Source organism: Sinohyriopsis cumingii, chromosome 3 (assembly GCF_028554795.1).
Source record: "Sinohyriopsis cumingii isolate HCF-2022 chromosome 3, ASM2855479v2, whole genome shotgun sequence".
Taxonomy (NCBI): Eukaryota; Metazoa; Mollusca; class Bivalvia; order Unionida; family Unionidae; genus Sinohyriopsis; species Sinohyriopsis cumingii.
Window position 1 is genome coordinate 11,348,013 of NC_142963.1, and position 14,434 is coordinate 11,362,446.

The 14,434-nt window shown below is 37.8% G+C and overlaps 1 protein-coding gene across 3 annotated transcripts in view; it reads right to left on the reverse strand.

Moving 5' to 3' along the window:
• The window catches only part of LOC149802456 (immunoglobulin superfamily member 10-like), a 163,232-nt gene extending 149,419 nt beyond the window's left edge, over positions 1-13,813 (reverse strand). For all 3 annotated transcript variants that reach the window (XM_089951690.1, XM_089951689.1, XM_089951688.1), the window contains exons 1-2: positions 13,213-13,813; positions 11,084-11,163 (exon numbers count right to left, since the gene is read on the reverse strand). In XM_089951690.1, the coding sequence (XP_089807816.1) occupies positions 11,084-11,159 (76 nt within the window). In that variant the 5' untranslated portion in view covers positions 11,160-11,163; positions 13,213-13,813. The remainder of the gene's footprint in view (positions 1-11,083; positions 11,164-13,212) is intronic.
• Positions 13,814-14,434: the final 621 nt, after the last annotated feature.

Sequence of the window (14,434 nt, forward strand, 5' to 3'; positions counted from 1 at the left end):
TCGGCCATGACGCAACCTTACACTCGCAAACCACGATCTGCCACGGCAATGACTGCGTCTCCGGCATCCTCACGTTTGTCCACTTCTCCGTTAATGACACCAGGAACTGAAGAGTACTTGGAGACGTTGATCACACCAAGAACTTCTCCGTTGATGACCCCCAAAACAACTTCCCCAGTGGCAGGACCCTCCAATTTAGTGGCAGTCACGTAAGCCGCAATGATGACATTTCCAAAAGGGTCGTCTTGTACAAAGTCCAGATCTTCTTCGTAACTGACCAAGATCAAATCCTCTCGAACGACGTCCACGTGTTTCATGTATTTGGTTTTGTCGTGAATCGTCTGGAAGTAGCGGGAAGGTTCTGTCAAATATTCCGTCTTGGGTAAACACGGTCGTTGTGCCATTTTACCCCACGAGCAATTTAACATCACTTTGGCAAACGATCGCCTGCCTTCGTTTTTTTCGATGTGGTCTAAAGAGATGCCTTCTTGTTCGTAGTATTTCTCTTTGAATTGTATTTGGTCTTCGGGAGTGTGACACCAGGAAGGATAGCCGCTGGCTTCTTGTTTCAGTTTCAAAAAGGCATCCACGTAGTCGGCGAAAATGCCTTTCTGAGTAGGGTCACCCTTGTGGTACTGTTGTGTCTTGGGAAAGTGGCAAATTTCGTACACTTCTAACAGTTGGTATCCCATGTCCAGAGCTTTGAACAATTCCACGCTGACCCAGGTTCCCGTCAAGGCCCGTTCTTCCTGGCTGTGATGGCAAGGTTGGTCCTGGTTGCACGTTTCGGCACAAGTACGGCACAAGGGAAACATCAGTTTGCCTTGACAATGGTGAGGTAAGACGGGATGGTATAGGTTCGTGGGAGGCAAAACTTCACACTTGATCAAGCCTTCGTATTGTCGAATGTTTTTCAGGTCGATGTGTTCCGTCAGCAATTGCGGGTGCCCTACGGGAAAGCGACAATATTTGCACACGTAGGGATACAGCGAACACACGTCCAAGTATTTGATTTCTTCTCCTTTCTCTTCGTCGGCTTGGTACAGCAAACAGGTGGCATTGGTCCTTCCTCCGTACAAACTATCCCTCGGGTTCAACGGGTCCATGAACTGGTAACTTTCCAAGAGGCGTTTAAACTCGGGATCGGTTTTCAAACGGTTATCGTACTCGTGTTCCCACATTTCCACCACTTGGTATCCTTCCTGTTCTAACTTTAGGCGTCGCTGACAAGTGTCCTGGTACAAGTCTTCCATGGTTCGTTGCAAAAACTGATTTTTAGTGTCACGGTCAGGGTAACAGACGGGACATCCATGAAATAAGCAACCGTTAAACTCGTACACGATCTTGGGGTTTTCTAAGTCCCAGCCATCGACCGAATACGTTCCGATGGTCTTTTCGCCTCCTCCGTTGCGGGCATGCTGAATCCATTTGTCTTCCTTGTCGCACAAGTAATGTAATTAGCGTAGGGCTTTGACCGAGTATTGACGCTTGACATAGTGGGTCGTTTGAGGGCTGATGACAGCCACGGTGTTTTCAGGCATGAATCGTTGTCGGTACACTAAGGAACACGCTTTGGCAATGGTGCAAGCTTCTTTCAAAGGATCGACCCCTCCGTGTTCCATGAACAGTTCTCGAAATTTTCCACAGCAACGCCGTAAAATGTCCACGTCGGAACGACAATATTTTAGGATTTCTTCCTGAAAGTCGAAAGGGTCCGAGGCGTGAGCCTGGTACCAAGCGTAGAAAGCTTCTCGTTGTTCGGTACGCATGTTGTCGGGGTCGTAATAGTGAGCCTCAGGCAAATGGGGTAGAACGGCATGTTGATTGGCTTCCGTATTGAAAAAGTGTGGAAAGTACCCTTTAGCCATTTCTGTCATTCCAAACGTTTTAGGCATTCGACTCAAAGGCATGGCCAAATAGCTCATCGAATCTTTAAACTGTACTTGTCCCACTTGCATGAAAATGAGTTTAGCTCCGTTCAAAGTCACTTTAGGACGCTCGGTGCCTTGTTCCGTATAGTACCTCAAAAGAAACTGTCCATCGTATCCGGAGAAATTGTGAGCCATCACCGTGGCATGACGATGACAATCTCCGTAACGTTCGATGTCCTCTTGGCTCCACGTCTTGTCGATGGGGTCTAAGACCCATCGGGCAAAATCGGCTAACGTGTTCGGTCCCCGAAAGATTTTTTCACGTCCTCCAGGAATCTTGCTGCAGTGAGGGCAATGACTGAAGATAGGTTCTTGAATGCACTTCTCGCACGCTCGATGAGCCACGCAGAAATTAGGAATGTGAATGCCGGTCTCTTGCATGCATTCGAAATCGAAAAATATGAAATTGCCTTTATTCTTGTGACCGTCCTCTTCCTCTGGTGGGGGTTGGTATTTTTGCACGTAACATTCGTGTTCCAAGTCCACGATGTGGTGACAAATGTGACATTTTTTCTTTCCTCGACATACGTGTGCCTTGGTACTATTGGTCCGTATGCCTTGTCCACACGTAGGGCACAATCTCAGGAGTTGACAAGCACATTTCTTCTGTGAACCTTGTGTTTTCAAATGTTGCTGGTAACAGGTAGGGCTGACAAACGTGCGCAGACAAGTCGAACAAGGCACTGGTTCTTCGCTCAGACAGGGTGGAGAGGCCAAACATCCTGGGCATTTCCATCCACAAGACTTGTGTTGCTCTCGATTGTTATAACCATAATCACATTTCTCACAATAATAACCGTATCCCAGGAATCCAGTGATACTGGTAAGGTATCGAAATGTTCATCGTGATAATAGACATGAATGTATTTTCCGTCCTTAAAATCTTGGCCTCGAAGCAACAGAGACCCACGCATTTCTTGAGGGTACACTTTCAAGGTGTAGCGTGGAGCTAGGGCATCTTGCAATTTTTGCATCTCAGGAATGCCACAGGGTGTGTCTTTGGACAGGCCAGCTTGTTGCAACAGGAGTTCTGCTTCGTTTCGTTGTTTGGCTCGGTCCGATTGTCGAATTGTTTTCCAGGCTCTTTTCCATTCTGTCGTGTCGTTCTTCTTGGCATAGGTTCGTCCCACCACGATGGCTCGAGCTAAACACATCTGGTCTTGAGGGTTGTTAATTCGGACGAGACTTGTTTTGGTGTTGCGAAGGTCGTCCACCAATAACATCTTATTGCTTCCAGTCCCTTGAGGAGGAGAGGCGTGGGTCATTTTCAGTGTATCTTTACCATCGGTGATGTCAAACTGGTCATTAGATTGTTGTACGTGTTGAATCTTGTCCATGACTTTGGAAGGGGTTAGTTCTGCGGGTCTGCTAAACTCGATCCAAACAGGGGATTTCAAACCGTCGTGATATATGGATAGTGTCAAGCGATCGTCTTCTTTGGCTTGACATTGTCGCTTGAGTGCGGTGAGCAAAGAATCCCACATCTCGGTGATAAACCCTTCTGCTTTCTCTAAGGGTACGTCGGCCTTGAAATCTTTAAACTTCACCGTGTAGGTGTAAGCCGTGGTTCTAAATTTTCTAGAGGAGCGCTTTTCCGTCTCTCGAATGGAATAGTATTTTTCAGGATTGACTAAGGGTGGTGAACTTGGTTTAGAGGTTTCAAATTCTGGTTCACTCATGTCCTCTTCAAAATCACTGGCATGAATTTGTGCCAAGATTTCAGCCCTGGTACTAGGCGATAGATCACGTTTCTGCCTCTTACTTTCTTCTTCTTCTTTCTTCTCAAATGAATAGGATCGTTTCATCTTGAGTGAAAAACGTCAAATGACTCAAGTTCAAACACCATAGACTAATTTATAGTCATGGCAAACCAGCGTATATAAAAAGGGTGTGTGTCTTGTCCTTTCACTATTCAATTCACTCTCAAGCCGAGCACAACGATGGAAGAGACTAACCAAATCGAACGTTTCGTCAGAGTTTTGCGAGGTTTCATTAGAAAATTCTCTTCAGACCAGCCGAAGGACTACTCTCCTTCCTTTCGAGATAAAAGTCATGATACTTGCTATATCTGTAAGAAGAAATGGCATTGGTCTTCAGAGTGTCCAGACCGTCAAAAAAGAAAAAAAAAACAGGGGCTAAAAAAGACAAAAGTCAAGATACCTGTTATTATTGTAAAGAAAAAGGACATTGGTCTCCAGATTGCCCAAAAAAGAAACAAGAGGAGTCAGAAGAAAAGAAGGATTCTTCAGAAGAAGAGAGGGATTCTTCGAAAGAAGAGAGGGATTCTTCGAAAGAAGAGAGGGATTCTTCAGAGTAAGAAAGAAGACAATTCTATTTAAAAGAAGCAAAGAAACAGGAGAAGAAAAGAAGAAGGGAAGATAATGAGGAAAAAACGGTGAAGAAATTCAAAAAACAGAGAGACTAAACAAGGAGAAAGAAGAAGTCAATGAACTTTTAATTAAAGTGTTCTGTGGTGAATTGTGAATTGGATTGTAAAAAATGGTGAAAAGAATATATGAATGATATAAGGTAAGTGTCTTTGAGTTTTGATTTTAAAATAAGAAGCTACACTCACGCACTCATACACAGACACGTACTATAAGGGTAAAAATGGGTTGTTTATTTGTTGTTTTTTTTTTGAGTTATTGGCAATTGAAATTGTATTTCTTTTCGAGAAATGTGGGTGGCCCTGAAAAGGGCCTTTTTATTTTGGTGTAGGGGTGAGTTTAACCAATCAACTTTAACTGCCTTAAGTCTTTGCCACGGCCAAGGCCTACTTCTGAACTGCGTAACGTTGATGATGAATGGTTGAGTTGAAATCACTAAGGGTGGTACGGCAGGCTTAGTCACAGGGTTGACGTGTTTAGCTCGGGAAGGTCGTATTCTCTTCGGTCGTGATAAAGAAGTCTGATACATTTGTTTCAGACTTCTTAACTCCGCTAAAATGTCCAGCAGTACCGTGACCGTTTGATTTTCACCCTCTTGTTTCTTTGCTGCTACTTCTTCTTGATGTTGTTGCTGTTGCTTTTTTCTTACCTCTTCTTCTTGCTGATGCTGCTGCTGTAGGAGAAAAGCTTGTTCCGCTTCCTTTTGTCGTTGTATAAATTTCTCCAATTCTCCTTTCTGTCTCTGTCTAAAATTCTCCACTTGCGGTAATGAAGAAGGTAACGAAGGTTCCGGAACAAATTCTTGCGAGGTAAGAAAATCCACAAAATCCCAATGTACCTCTTCTGAAAGTAAGTCCGGGTTCCCTTGGGGAGTCTCCCCTGCTGGTGCACCCCAATGGATCGTTTTCTGAGTTTCCGTCATGTTGAATCACTGTCGCATAGATTGACTGCACACAAGCGCTAACGAATCTATATAGACCACGTGACGTCACAGACTGCTCTCTTCGGATTGGATGCGAGCTGACTGAATTTTGTAACGCGTGTTCGGATTGGTGAATGAATTCAATCCGTTTCAATCCTTCCCGTACCTATAAATAAGCGCAGTTCACTGCATTGATTCACCTATTCTCGTCGCTTCAAGATGTGGACCACAGTTGAGTCATCCACCCTTGTGTCTTCCATGATGTTTAGGACGGACATGCTCATGTATGTCAGGTCCAAGTGGACTGTTGTTGATAGGACAGATACTAGACAATGGATGAGGAGAGTTTACATAGAAAGACAAGGATGTCTCAAGAGGGTACTTGTGTATGGACCGGCAGTTAGAAGGAGTTTAAGAAGAAGAAGAAGAAGATGTGACAGATGCCATCTATGTTAATATTAATATTAACATAAACCCAAAGGCCCTTTTCAGGGCCAGCCATATTTCTCGAAAAGAGATAGCCTTTCAATTGCCTACCCCTTTTTTTAAATTTAAATTTAAATTTAAGAAAATTTAAAAAAAAAAAAAAAATCCCAAAAGCCCAAACTCTATTCCCATGTTAATTTCCCCTTGTCGCTAGACAGACCCACACTATAGTTCCATGTTAAATTCCCCTTGTACGTAGATTTGCCCACGATTTTTCTCCATGTTAAATTTCCATTGAGGCTAGAGTGTCCCAGGGGTCTCTGTAATGCTAATTCCCATTGAGGCTAGGGTATCCCCATTTACTACTGTCGATGCAGTATTGATTAAAGACAAAAATAGTGTAGATCATCCAGTGTGCTATTGTTCTAAGAAATTAAATAAGCACCAGTGAAATTAATCCACAATCGAAAAGGAAGGTTTGGCTCTGCAACACTTGGAAGTGTACCTTAATTCAACTCCTTATCCGATTGATTGTGTTTGGTTAATCGTTTAAAGTGCACCTTAATTCAACTCCTTATCCGATTGATTGTGTTTGGTTAATCCTTTAAAGTGTACCTTAATTCAACTCCTTATCCGATTGATTGTTTTTGGTTAATACTTGGAAGTGTACCTTAATTCAACTCCTTATCCGATTGATTGTGTTTGGTTAATCCTTTAAAGTGTACTTTAATTCAACTCCTTATCTGATTGATTGTGTTTGGTTAATCCTTTAAAGTGTACCTTAATTCAACTCCTTATCTGATTGATTGTGTTTGGTTAATACTTGGAAGTGTACCTTAATTCAACTCCTTATCTAATTGATTGTGTTTGGTTAATCCTTTAAAGTGTACCTTAATTCAACTCCTTATACGATTGATTGTGTTTGGTTAATCCTTTAATGTTTACCTTAATTCAACTTCTTATCCGATTGATTGTGTTTGGTTAATACTTGGAAGTGTACCTTAATTCAATTCCTTATCCGATTGATTGTGTTTGGATAATACTTGGAAGTGTACCTTATTTCAACTCCTTATCCTATTGATTGTGTTTGGTTAATCCTTTAAAGTGTACCTTAATTCAACTCCTTATCCGATTGATTGTGTTTGGTTAATCCTTTAAAGTGTACCTTAATTCAACTCCTTATCCGATTGATTGTGTTTGGTTAATCTTTTAAAGTGTACCTTAATTCAACTCCTTATCCGATTGATTGTGCTTGGTTAATCCTTTAAAGTGTACCTTAATTCAACTCCTTATCCGATTGATTGTTTTTGGTTAATACTTGGAAGTGTACCTTAATTCAACTCTTTATCCGATTGATTGTGTTTGGTTAATCCTTTAAAGTGTACCTTAATTCAACTCCTTATCCGATTGATTGTGTTTGGTTAATACTTGGAAGTGTACCTTAATTCAACTCCTTATCTGATTGATTGTGTTTGGTTAATCCTTTAAAGTGTACCTTAATTCAACTCCTTATACGATTGATTGTGTTTGGTTAATCCTTTAATGTTTACCTTAATTCAACTTCTTATCCGATTGATTGTGTTTGGTTAATCCTTTAAAGTGTACCTTAATTCAACTCCTTATCCGATTGATTGTGTTTGGATAATACTTGGAAGTGTACCTTATTTCAACTCCTTATCCGATTGATTGTGTTTGGTTAATCCTTTAAAGTGTACCTTAATTCAACTCCTTATCCGATTGATTGTGTTTGGTTAATCCTTTAAAGTGTACCTTAATTCAACTCCTTATCCGATTGATTGTGTTTGGTTAATCCTTTAAAGTGTACCTTAATTCAACTCCTTATCCGATTGATTGTGTTTGGTTAATCCTTTAAAGTGTACCTTAATTCAACTCCTTATCCGATTGATTGTGTTTGGTTAATACTTGGAAGTGTACCTTAATTCAACTCCTTATCTGATTGATTGTGTTTGGTTAATCCTTTAAAGTGTACCTTAATTCAACTCCTTATACGATTGATTGTGTTTGGTTAATCCTTTAATGTTTACCTTAATTCAACTTCTTATCCGATTGATTGTGTTTGGTTAATACTTGGAAGTGTACCTTAATTCAATTCCTTATCCGATTGATTGTGTTTGGATAATACTTGGAAGTGTACCTTATTTCAACTCCTTATCCGATTGATTGTGTTTGGTTAATCCTTTAAAGTGTACCTTAATTCAACTCCTTATCCGATTGATTGTGTTTGGTTAATCCTTTAAAGTGTACCTTAATTCAACTCCTTATCCGATTGATTGTGTTTGGTTAATCCTTTAAAGTGTACCTTAATTCAACTCCTTATCCGATTGATTGTGCTTGGTTAATCCTTTAAAGTGTACCTTAATTCAACTCCTTATCCGATTGATTGTTTTTGGTTAATACTTGGAAGTGTACCTTAATTCAACTCTTTATCCGATTGATTGTGTTTGGTTAATCCTTTAAAGTGTACCTTAATTCAACTCCTTATCCGATTGATTGTGTTTGGTTAATACTTGGAAGTGTACCTTAATTCAACTCCTTATCTGATTGATTGTGTTTGGTTAATCCTTTAAAGTGTACCTTAATTCAACTCCTTATACGATTGATTGTGTTTGGTTAATCCTTTAATGTTTACCTTAATTCAACTTCTTATCCGATTGATTGTGTTTGGTTAATACTTGGAAGTGTACCTTAATTCAATTCCTTATCCGATTGATTGTGTTTGGATAATACTTGGAAGTGTACCTTATTTCAACTCCTTATCCGATTGATTGTGTTTGGTTAATCCTTTAAAGTGTACCTTAATTCAACTCCTTATCCGATTGATTGTGTTTGGTTAATCCTTTAAAGTGTACCTTAATTCAACTCCTTATCCGATTGATTGTGTTTGGTTAATCCTTTAAAGTGTACCTTAATTCAACTCCTTATCCGATTGATTGTGTTTGGTTAATCCTTTAAAGTGTACCTTAATTCAACTCCTTATCCGATTGATTGTGTTTGGTTAATACTTGGAAGTGTACCTTAATTCAACTCCTTATCTGATTGATTGTGTTTGGTTAATCCTTTAAAGTGTACCTTAATTCAACTCCTTATCCGATTGATTGTGTTTGGTTAATCCTTTAATGTTTACCTTAATTCAACTCCTTATCCGATTGATTGTGTTTGGTTAATACTTGGAAGTGTACCTTAATTCAATTCCTTATCCGATTGATTGTGTTTGGATAATACTTGGAAGTGTACCTTAATTCAACTCCTTATCTGATTGATTGTGTTTGGTTAATCCTTTAAAGTGTACCTTAATTCAACTCCTTATCCGATTGATTGTGTTTGGTTAATACTTGGAAGTGTACCTTAATTCAACTCCTTATCTGATTGATTGTGTTTGGTTAATCCTTTAAAGTGTACCTTAATTCAACTCCTTATCCGATTGATTGTGTTTGGTTAATCCTTTAATGTTTACCTTAATTCAACTCCTTATCCGATTGATTGTGTTTGGTTAATACTTGGAAGTGTACCTTAATTCAATTCCTTATCCGATTGATTGTGTTTGGATAATACTTGGAAGTGTACCTTAATTCAACTCCTTATCTGATTGATTGTGTTTGGTTAATCCTTTAAAGTGTACCTTAATTCAACTCCTTATCCGATTGATTGTGTTTGGTTAATCCTTTAATGTTTACCTTAATTCAACTCCTTATCCGATTGATTGTGTTTGGTTAATACTTGGAAGTGTACCTTAATTCAATTCCTTATCCGATTGATTGTGTTTGGATAATACTTGGAAGTGTACCTTAATTCAATTCCTTATCCGATTGATTGTGTTTGGTTAATACTTGGAAGTGTACCTTAATTCAATTCCTTATCCGATTGATTGTGTTTGGATAATACTTGGAAGTGTACCTTAATTCAACTCATTATCCGATTGATTGTGTTTGGTTAATCCTTTAAAGTGTACCTTAATTCAACTCCTTATCCGATTGATTGTGTTTGGTTAATAGAACTCCCATGCTTTCATTGGCAAGATGAAAACAAAAATCTCAGATTATTAAAGTGGAGTTTGATGTTGCAGGAAAATAATATTGACTTTAAGCACGATAATGGAAAATATGAAAGTAGAACACATGCTTGTAAATGCGTAAGAGATGTTTTTATCTGCACGATATATATCAACACAATTCATTTCGTCATAGACTTCAACACTGGAACAGCTCATCTGCGTCCGAGGAGAATCTCAAAAGTCACAGACTAATCTCATTTAAGTGTGCACACAATAAGTCTTAGGGTGAAGTCCCTTTTACTTTCCTAATAGAAGAGAATGAAGATTACATTTTTAGCAACTTGACTTGGTAACATGACAACTACAATTCCTCTGATACATACACGCACTATTCTAAATAATTCGTATTATGTTTCTTTAAATTGTCCTTTATTAATATAATTATATTAACATTTGAAACAGTATTGGAGAAATTAGTGTGGGGAGTGCCTTTCAACATTTCCTACTATTTCTTCACATGTTACCATTAATATGACAAAACCAAGCGGGTATAACTTATATCAGGCCTAATCATTGTACCAAAATTCGAATTTTTTTCCATATGGATCTTCATTTTAGACGTAATAGTGATAAGACTGTGGCAAAGACATATAATACATGCCATTTCATTATCTTGTATCTCTGAATCTGAAGTAGTAAGTTTAATGTGCTTGCTTCGGACACTACCAGTTTATGACAGGCAGAAAGCATCAACCTAATGTTAATTGCACCATATTGTGGGGGATATAATCTGCCATTAAGCACAACCATTTAAGTGTCGTATCCATGGTTTTGGAGCCTAGAGTTTGTCATAATTTTATTCAGACCTTGATTTGATGTTCTTTATGTGTTGGGGATGTGTGTTTATGTTTAGGTGATCTGTACAAAGTGTTCTTTTCTGAGTGACCGATCATTTAATACTAGTGATCAAACACACTTTGGAAATAATATTTTACCTCATGTTTACCTCTGGGTTAAAAATTGTACTCGTGCTTCAGAAAACATTTAAAAATAGCGTATGCATGACAAAGATGAAGAGGTGTTATATGGTTCAAGAGCTTTAATAATTACGTCCCTTCAAACATGTCCACCAATTTCTGTCCCACCTTCTTATAATAAATGGATAAGGAAATATTTATTTTAAGGTGATATAAGCTGAAGTACCCAGTCTTGAAAGAATTCTTTGGTTTTTATACCGGTGTAGCTAACCCAAACTATAACGTCCAACTACTCAGACTATAATAAACCATAGTTGACCCGAACATGACACAGACCTATTATTAGGAGAGGAACATATAAGTAAAACCTAACATAATCTTGTATCAGACGTGAGCATTCTATAGATTTTGAAAGTTTTGAAACTTACCACTTGATAGAAGAGTCAATAATAGCCAGAAGAAAAAGGCGAAAAAGGGAGATTTCCCCTGGAACATCATGTACATCTACCTGCGAATAAAAAATTTAAATAATTGTATTTTTTCAATTTTAAAACTGGGATTCTAATTTAAGAGTACAGAGAATGACGCATTACACCCATCCATCTTGTTCAATAAAGCTCTATGTGAATAATTAAATACTTTGAGCAGAACAAATATCATTTGTTGCAAAATCATTTTCTTTCGATCACGTTGAACCTTTCCCTTACATTTATTACCACATTTTTTTCTTCATTCCTCAAATTGCAAGCCATTTACAACGTTTGGTCCATGTATGTGATGTAGACTTAGCAGAAACCATATTTTTTTATTTCAGTCACAGTGACAGTATCTTTCGACATTTTAACCCCAAATGTGACACGCTTCTTTCTTACTCTTAGTGCAAGTCATTCAAGTAAGTTTGGTCCAGGTCTGTAATGGAGAACTAAAGTTAATGTGTACAAATTATTTTTTCTTTAATCAAAATGACTTTGACCTTTTAGCCCTTTGACCCCAGAATCAATTTACGTTTTTCTTACCAAATCTGCAAGTTATCTATATAGTGATACTCTACTTGCCAAAAGAAATTTCTACGAATCGAAAATAAAACTATTTTTCGTCTTTTTAACAGCTGATCATTAAAATCATCAGTGATTTCTTGAGCGTTAACAAGATTATTATATTGGCCACTGTTATGGCCATAATTGGACGAACGATTTGCATGGCCATAATTGGACGAAGAATTGTTATGGCCACAATTGGACGAAGAATTGGCACCAATTGGACGTGAAACGAACTAAACACCATCGGGTCTTCTGGTAATAACTCCATGCCAAGAAGACATTTCGTTAAGGAGGTGTAGCCATAAGAAGATTTTTAAGTTAGACACCATTGCGGCTATATGTGCTTGTCAGATTTGGCACCTTTTCACTTAGGATCAAACTGACACCAAAATAAGTGAAAACCCCATGATGATATGACCGTCCAGTCAGGAGGAGTTGCAGTAATATTATTTCCATGATGATCTGATGTGGTGGCCATATTGGATATCAGTTAGGATCAACTAGACATAAAAATGCCTTTGGTTAACAGCCCATGTTGATATGTCTTCCCATGCAAAATGATTGAAGTATACGGAATGAAAATGGGCCCCTATATGAACCTTACAAAGTTCACCCATACTTTGGAACGTAAAAGCCACAGAAGTACAAATACATAGAATCAAGGGTTTTGACATATCACTGAAAAAGTAGGACCATACAATGAAGGTATGTGCAGTACGTTTAAATGTGTTACCATGACCTTCTGACAGCAGTTTTATGCTTTTCTTATAGTGACAATCACATGCCATAAGCATCAGATGTATTGCTCTCTGAGTCCAAATGAATTGCTTTGAAATATATGTGTGCAAATGTATTTCTGTAATGGACAATGTATTGCTCTAATAAACATAGTTTTTGCTCCGAAAGGTAATGACCTTTGAAGTTTCTAATTCAAGATTTAATATACTGCTATGTAAAGCGCCACATATGAATTGTCTCGCTTAAAAAGGTACAAGCCTAAATGTATTGCGCATTCATATTTCAAACTTCAAATATTCAAGTTCATCAATTCAAATATTGAGTCTACCATATTGCTCTGTAAAATGTCCAAGTACAAAGAATGCGAAACTTATTGAAATTTCTGTGTCCAAATATATTGGTGTTAGAAAATTTAGACTCAGAATTTAGAACTATGAAAATGTTAAGCAGAAAATACTCAAATTTGTGTTGCTCTTTAAATACATTCATTCAAATACACTTTTTGGGGAAATTATACCGATGTATACAAACAATCCTTTCACATGTTTAGATTAATTAATTCTGTATATACCTATCATCTGCAAATTATGATATTACTCTATTCTACTCATCATTAATTTACAAAATAATTATACGACAGCTAAAGGTCAATTAATAAAAATGGCACTCAATAAATATTTTTTACCATAAAATAGAGCAGAGTTTACGATGCAGGAGGAAGAATAAATGGTATGGTCAGCTTCTAATATTTAATTTTCAAGGTCACTACAATATCATACCTTTTCTACACCACCTCAAGTTGATCTTTTTTTTGTCTTTGATGTCCCTTTAGAATGTTCACCGTTAGTGCATGTGATATGTTGACAATACCAGGATTCAGACTGATATTTTTCACTACACTTTGCTATATAAAATTAAGGGCCCAAGAATACTTTTATTACATGCAGCCACTTTTCGATTGTTTCATATATTAGGCCCATTATGGGCACACAGCTAATTCCACTACTTGTGAAATATATTTTTAAGAAATCTCAACAGGAACCCTTCTTAGAGCCTCTTATCCTATTGAAACTGGACTGGTTAACTTCCTGTTGTTGTGAATCATCGGCCTATTAAACATAAAAATGTAATACAGAATCGAATGTCTCAAGCACAGGCTGTAGCATCAGTATTTATCCCAAATCTTTGGTTAATTGGTAGTGTTGTTAGCAATCCTGAACTTTGGTTTAACCATAATGTAACTATGTATCTTGACAGCAAAGACAAATTGTACATGTGGTTTACATTCTCGAACAGAAATCCGGGTCAAAATAGAACACCAAATCAGCAGCTCAAGTCGTTGTACATGACGCATACATCATTTTGGGTCCTTATTCAAGAAACTCCTCAAGCAGAGTGGTAAACTCAACTTAAAACCGAGATTGTCTGTTATACGAGTGCGCACACAGATTTTGATTCAAAAACACTAGACTCCTTAAAAGATCGTCTAATTCTAGAATGTTGCAGAGCGCTTTAATGATATTTTGATTTCATTTATAAGAAGAAAAAAGTAGAAGCACTACATTTGAATCTCAATTCGTTTTTTCGAAAGTTTCCTTTTTTATCAACAGTGTAAGAATTCCGATCACGACAATGTGCATTAAGGTGTGTATTTCTTTGATAACAAAAGCGTATAATAATATTACCCAAGAGTACTTGAAAGGAAATGTGGACAGTAAATCAGTAGAAGGAGTAATGGTGACCTCGAAGAATGGAAAAATTGAAAAATAAGAAACATGGAAATTAGTCATAATGAAATCTGGACAGGACTGAAAATGCCATAAATTTGTTTAATATTTTATATGGCCATAAGCAGCAGAGGGGCGAACAGACCGACCTTTGGAAGCGTCCAAAAACCGAAATAAGGCTTCTAACTAAAAATATTTCGAGCTGAATATTTGCTTGAAATAAATGATTGAGTAATCCGGTTAATTAGACCATTTATTTTCCTGATCTGAAAAC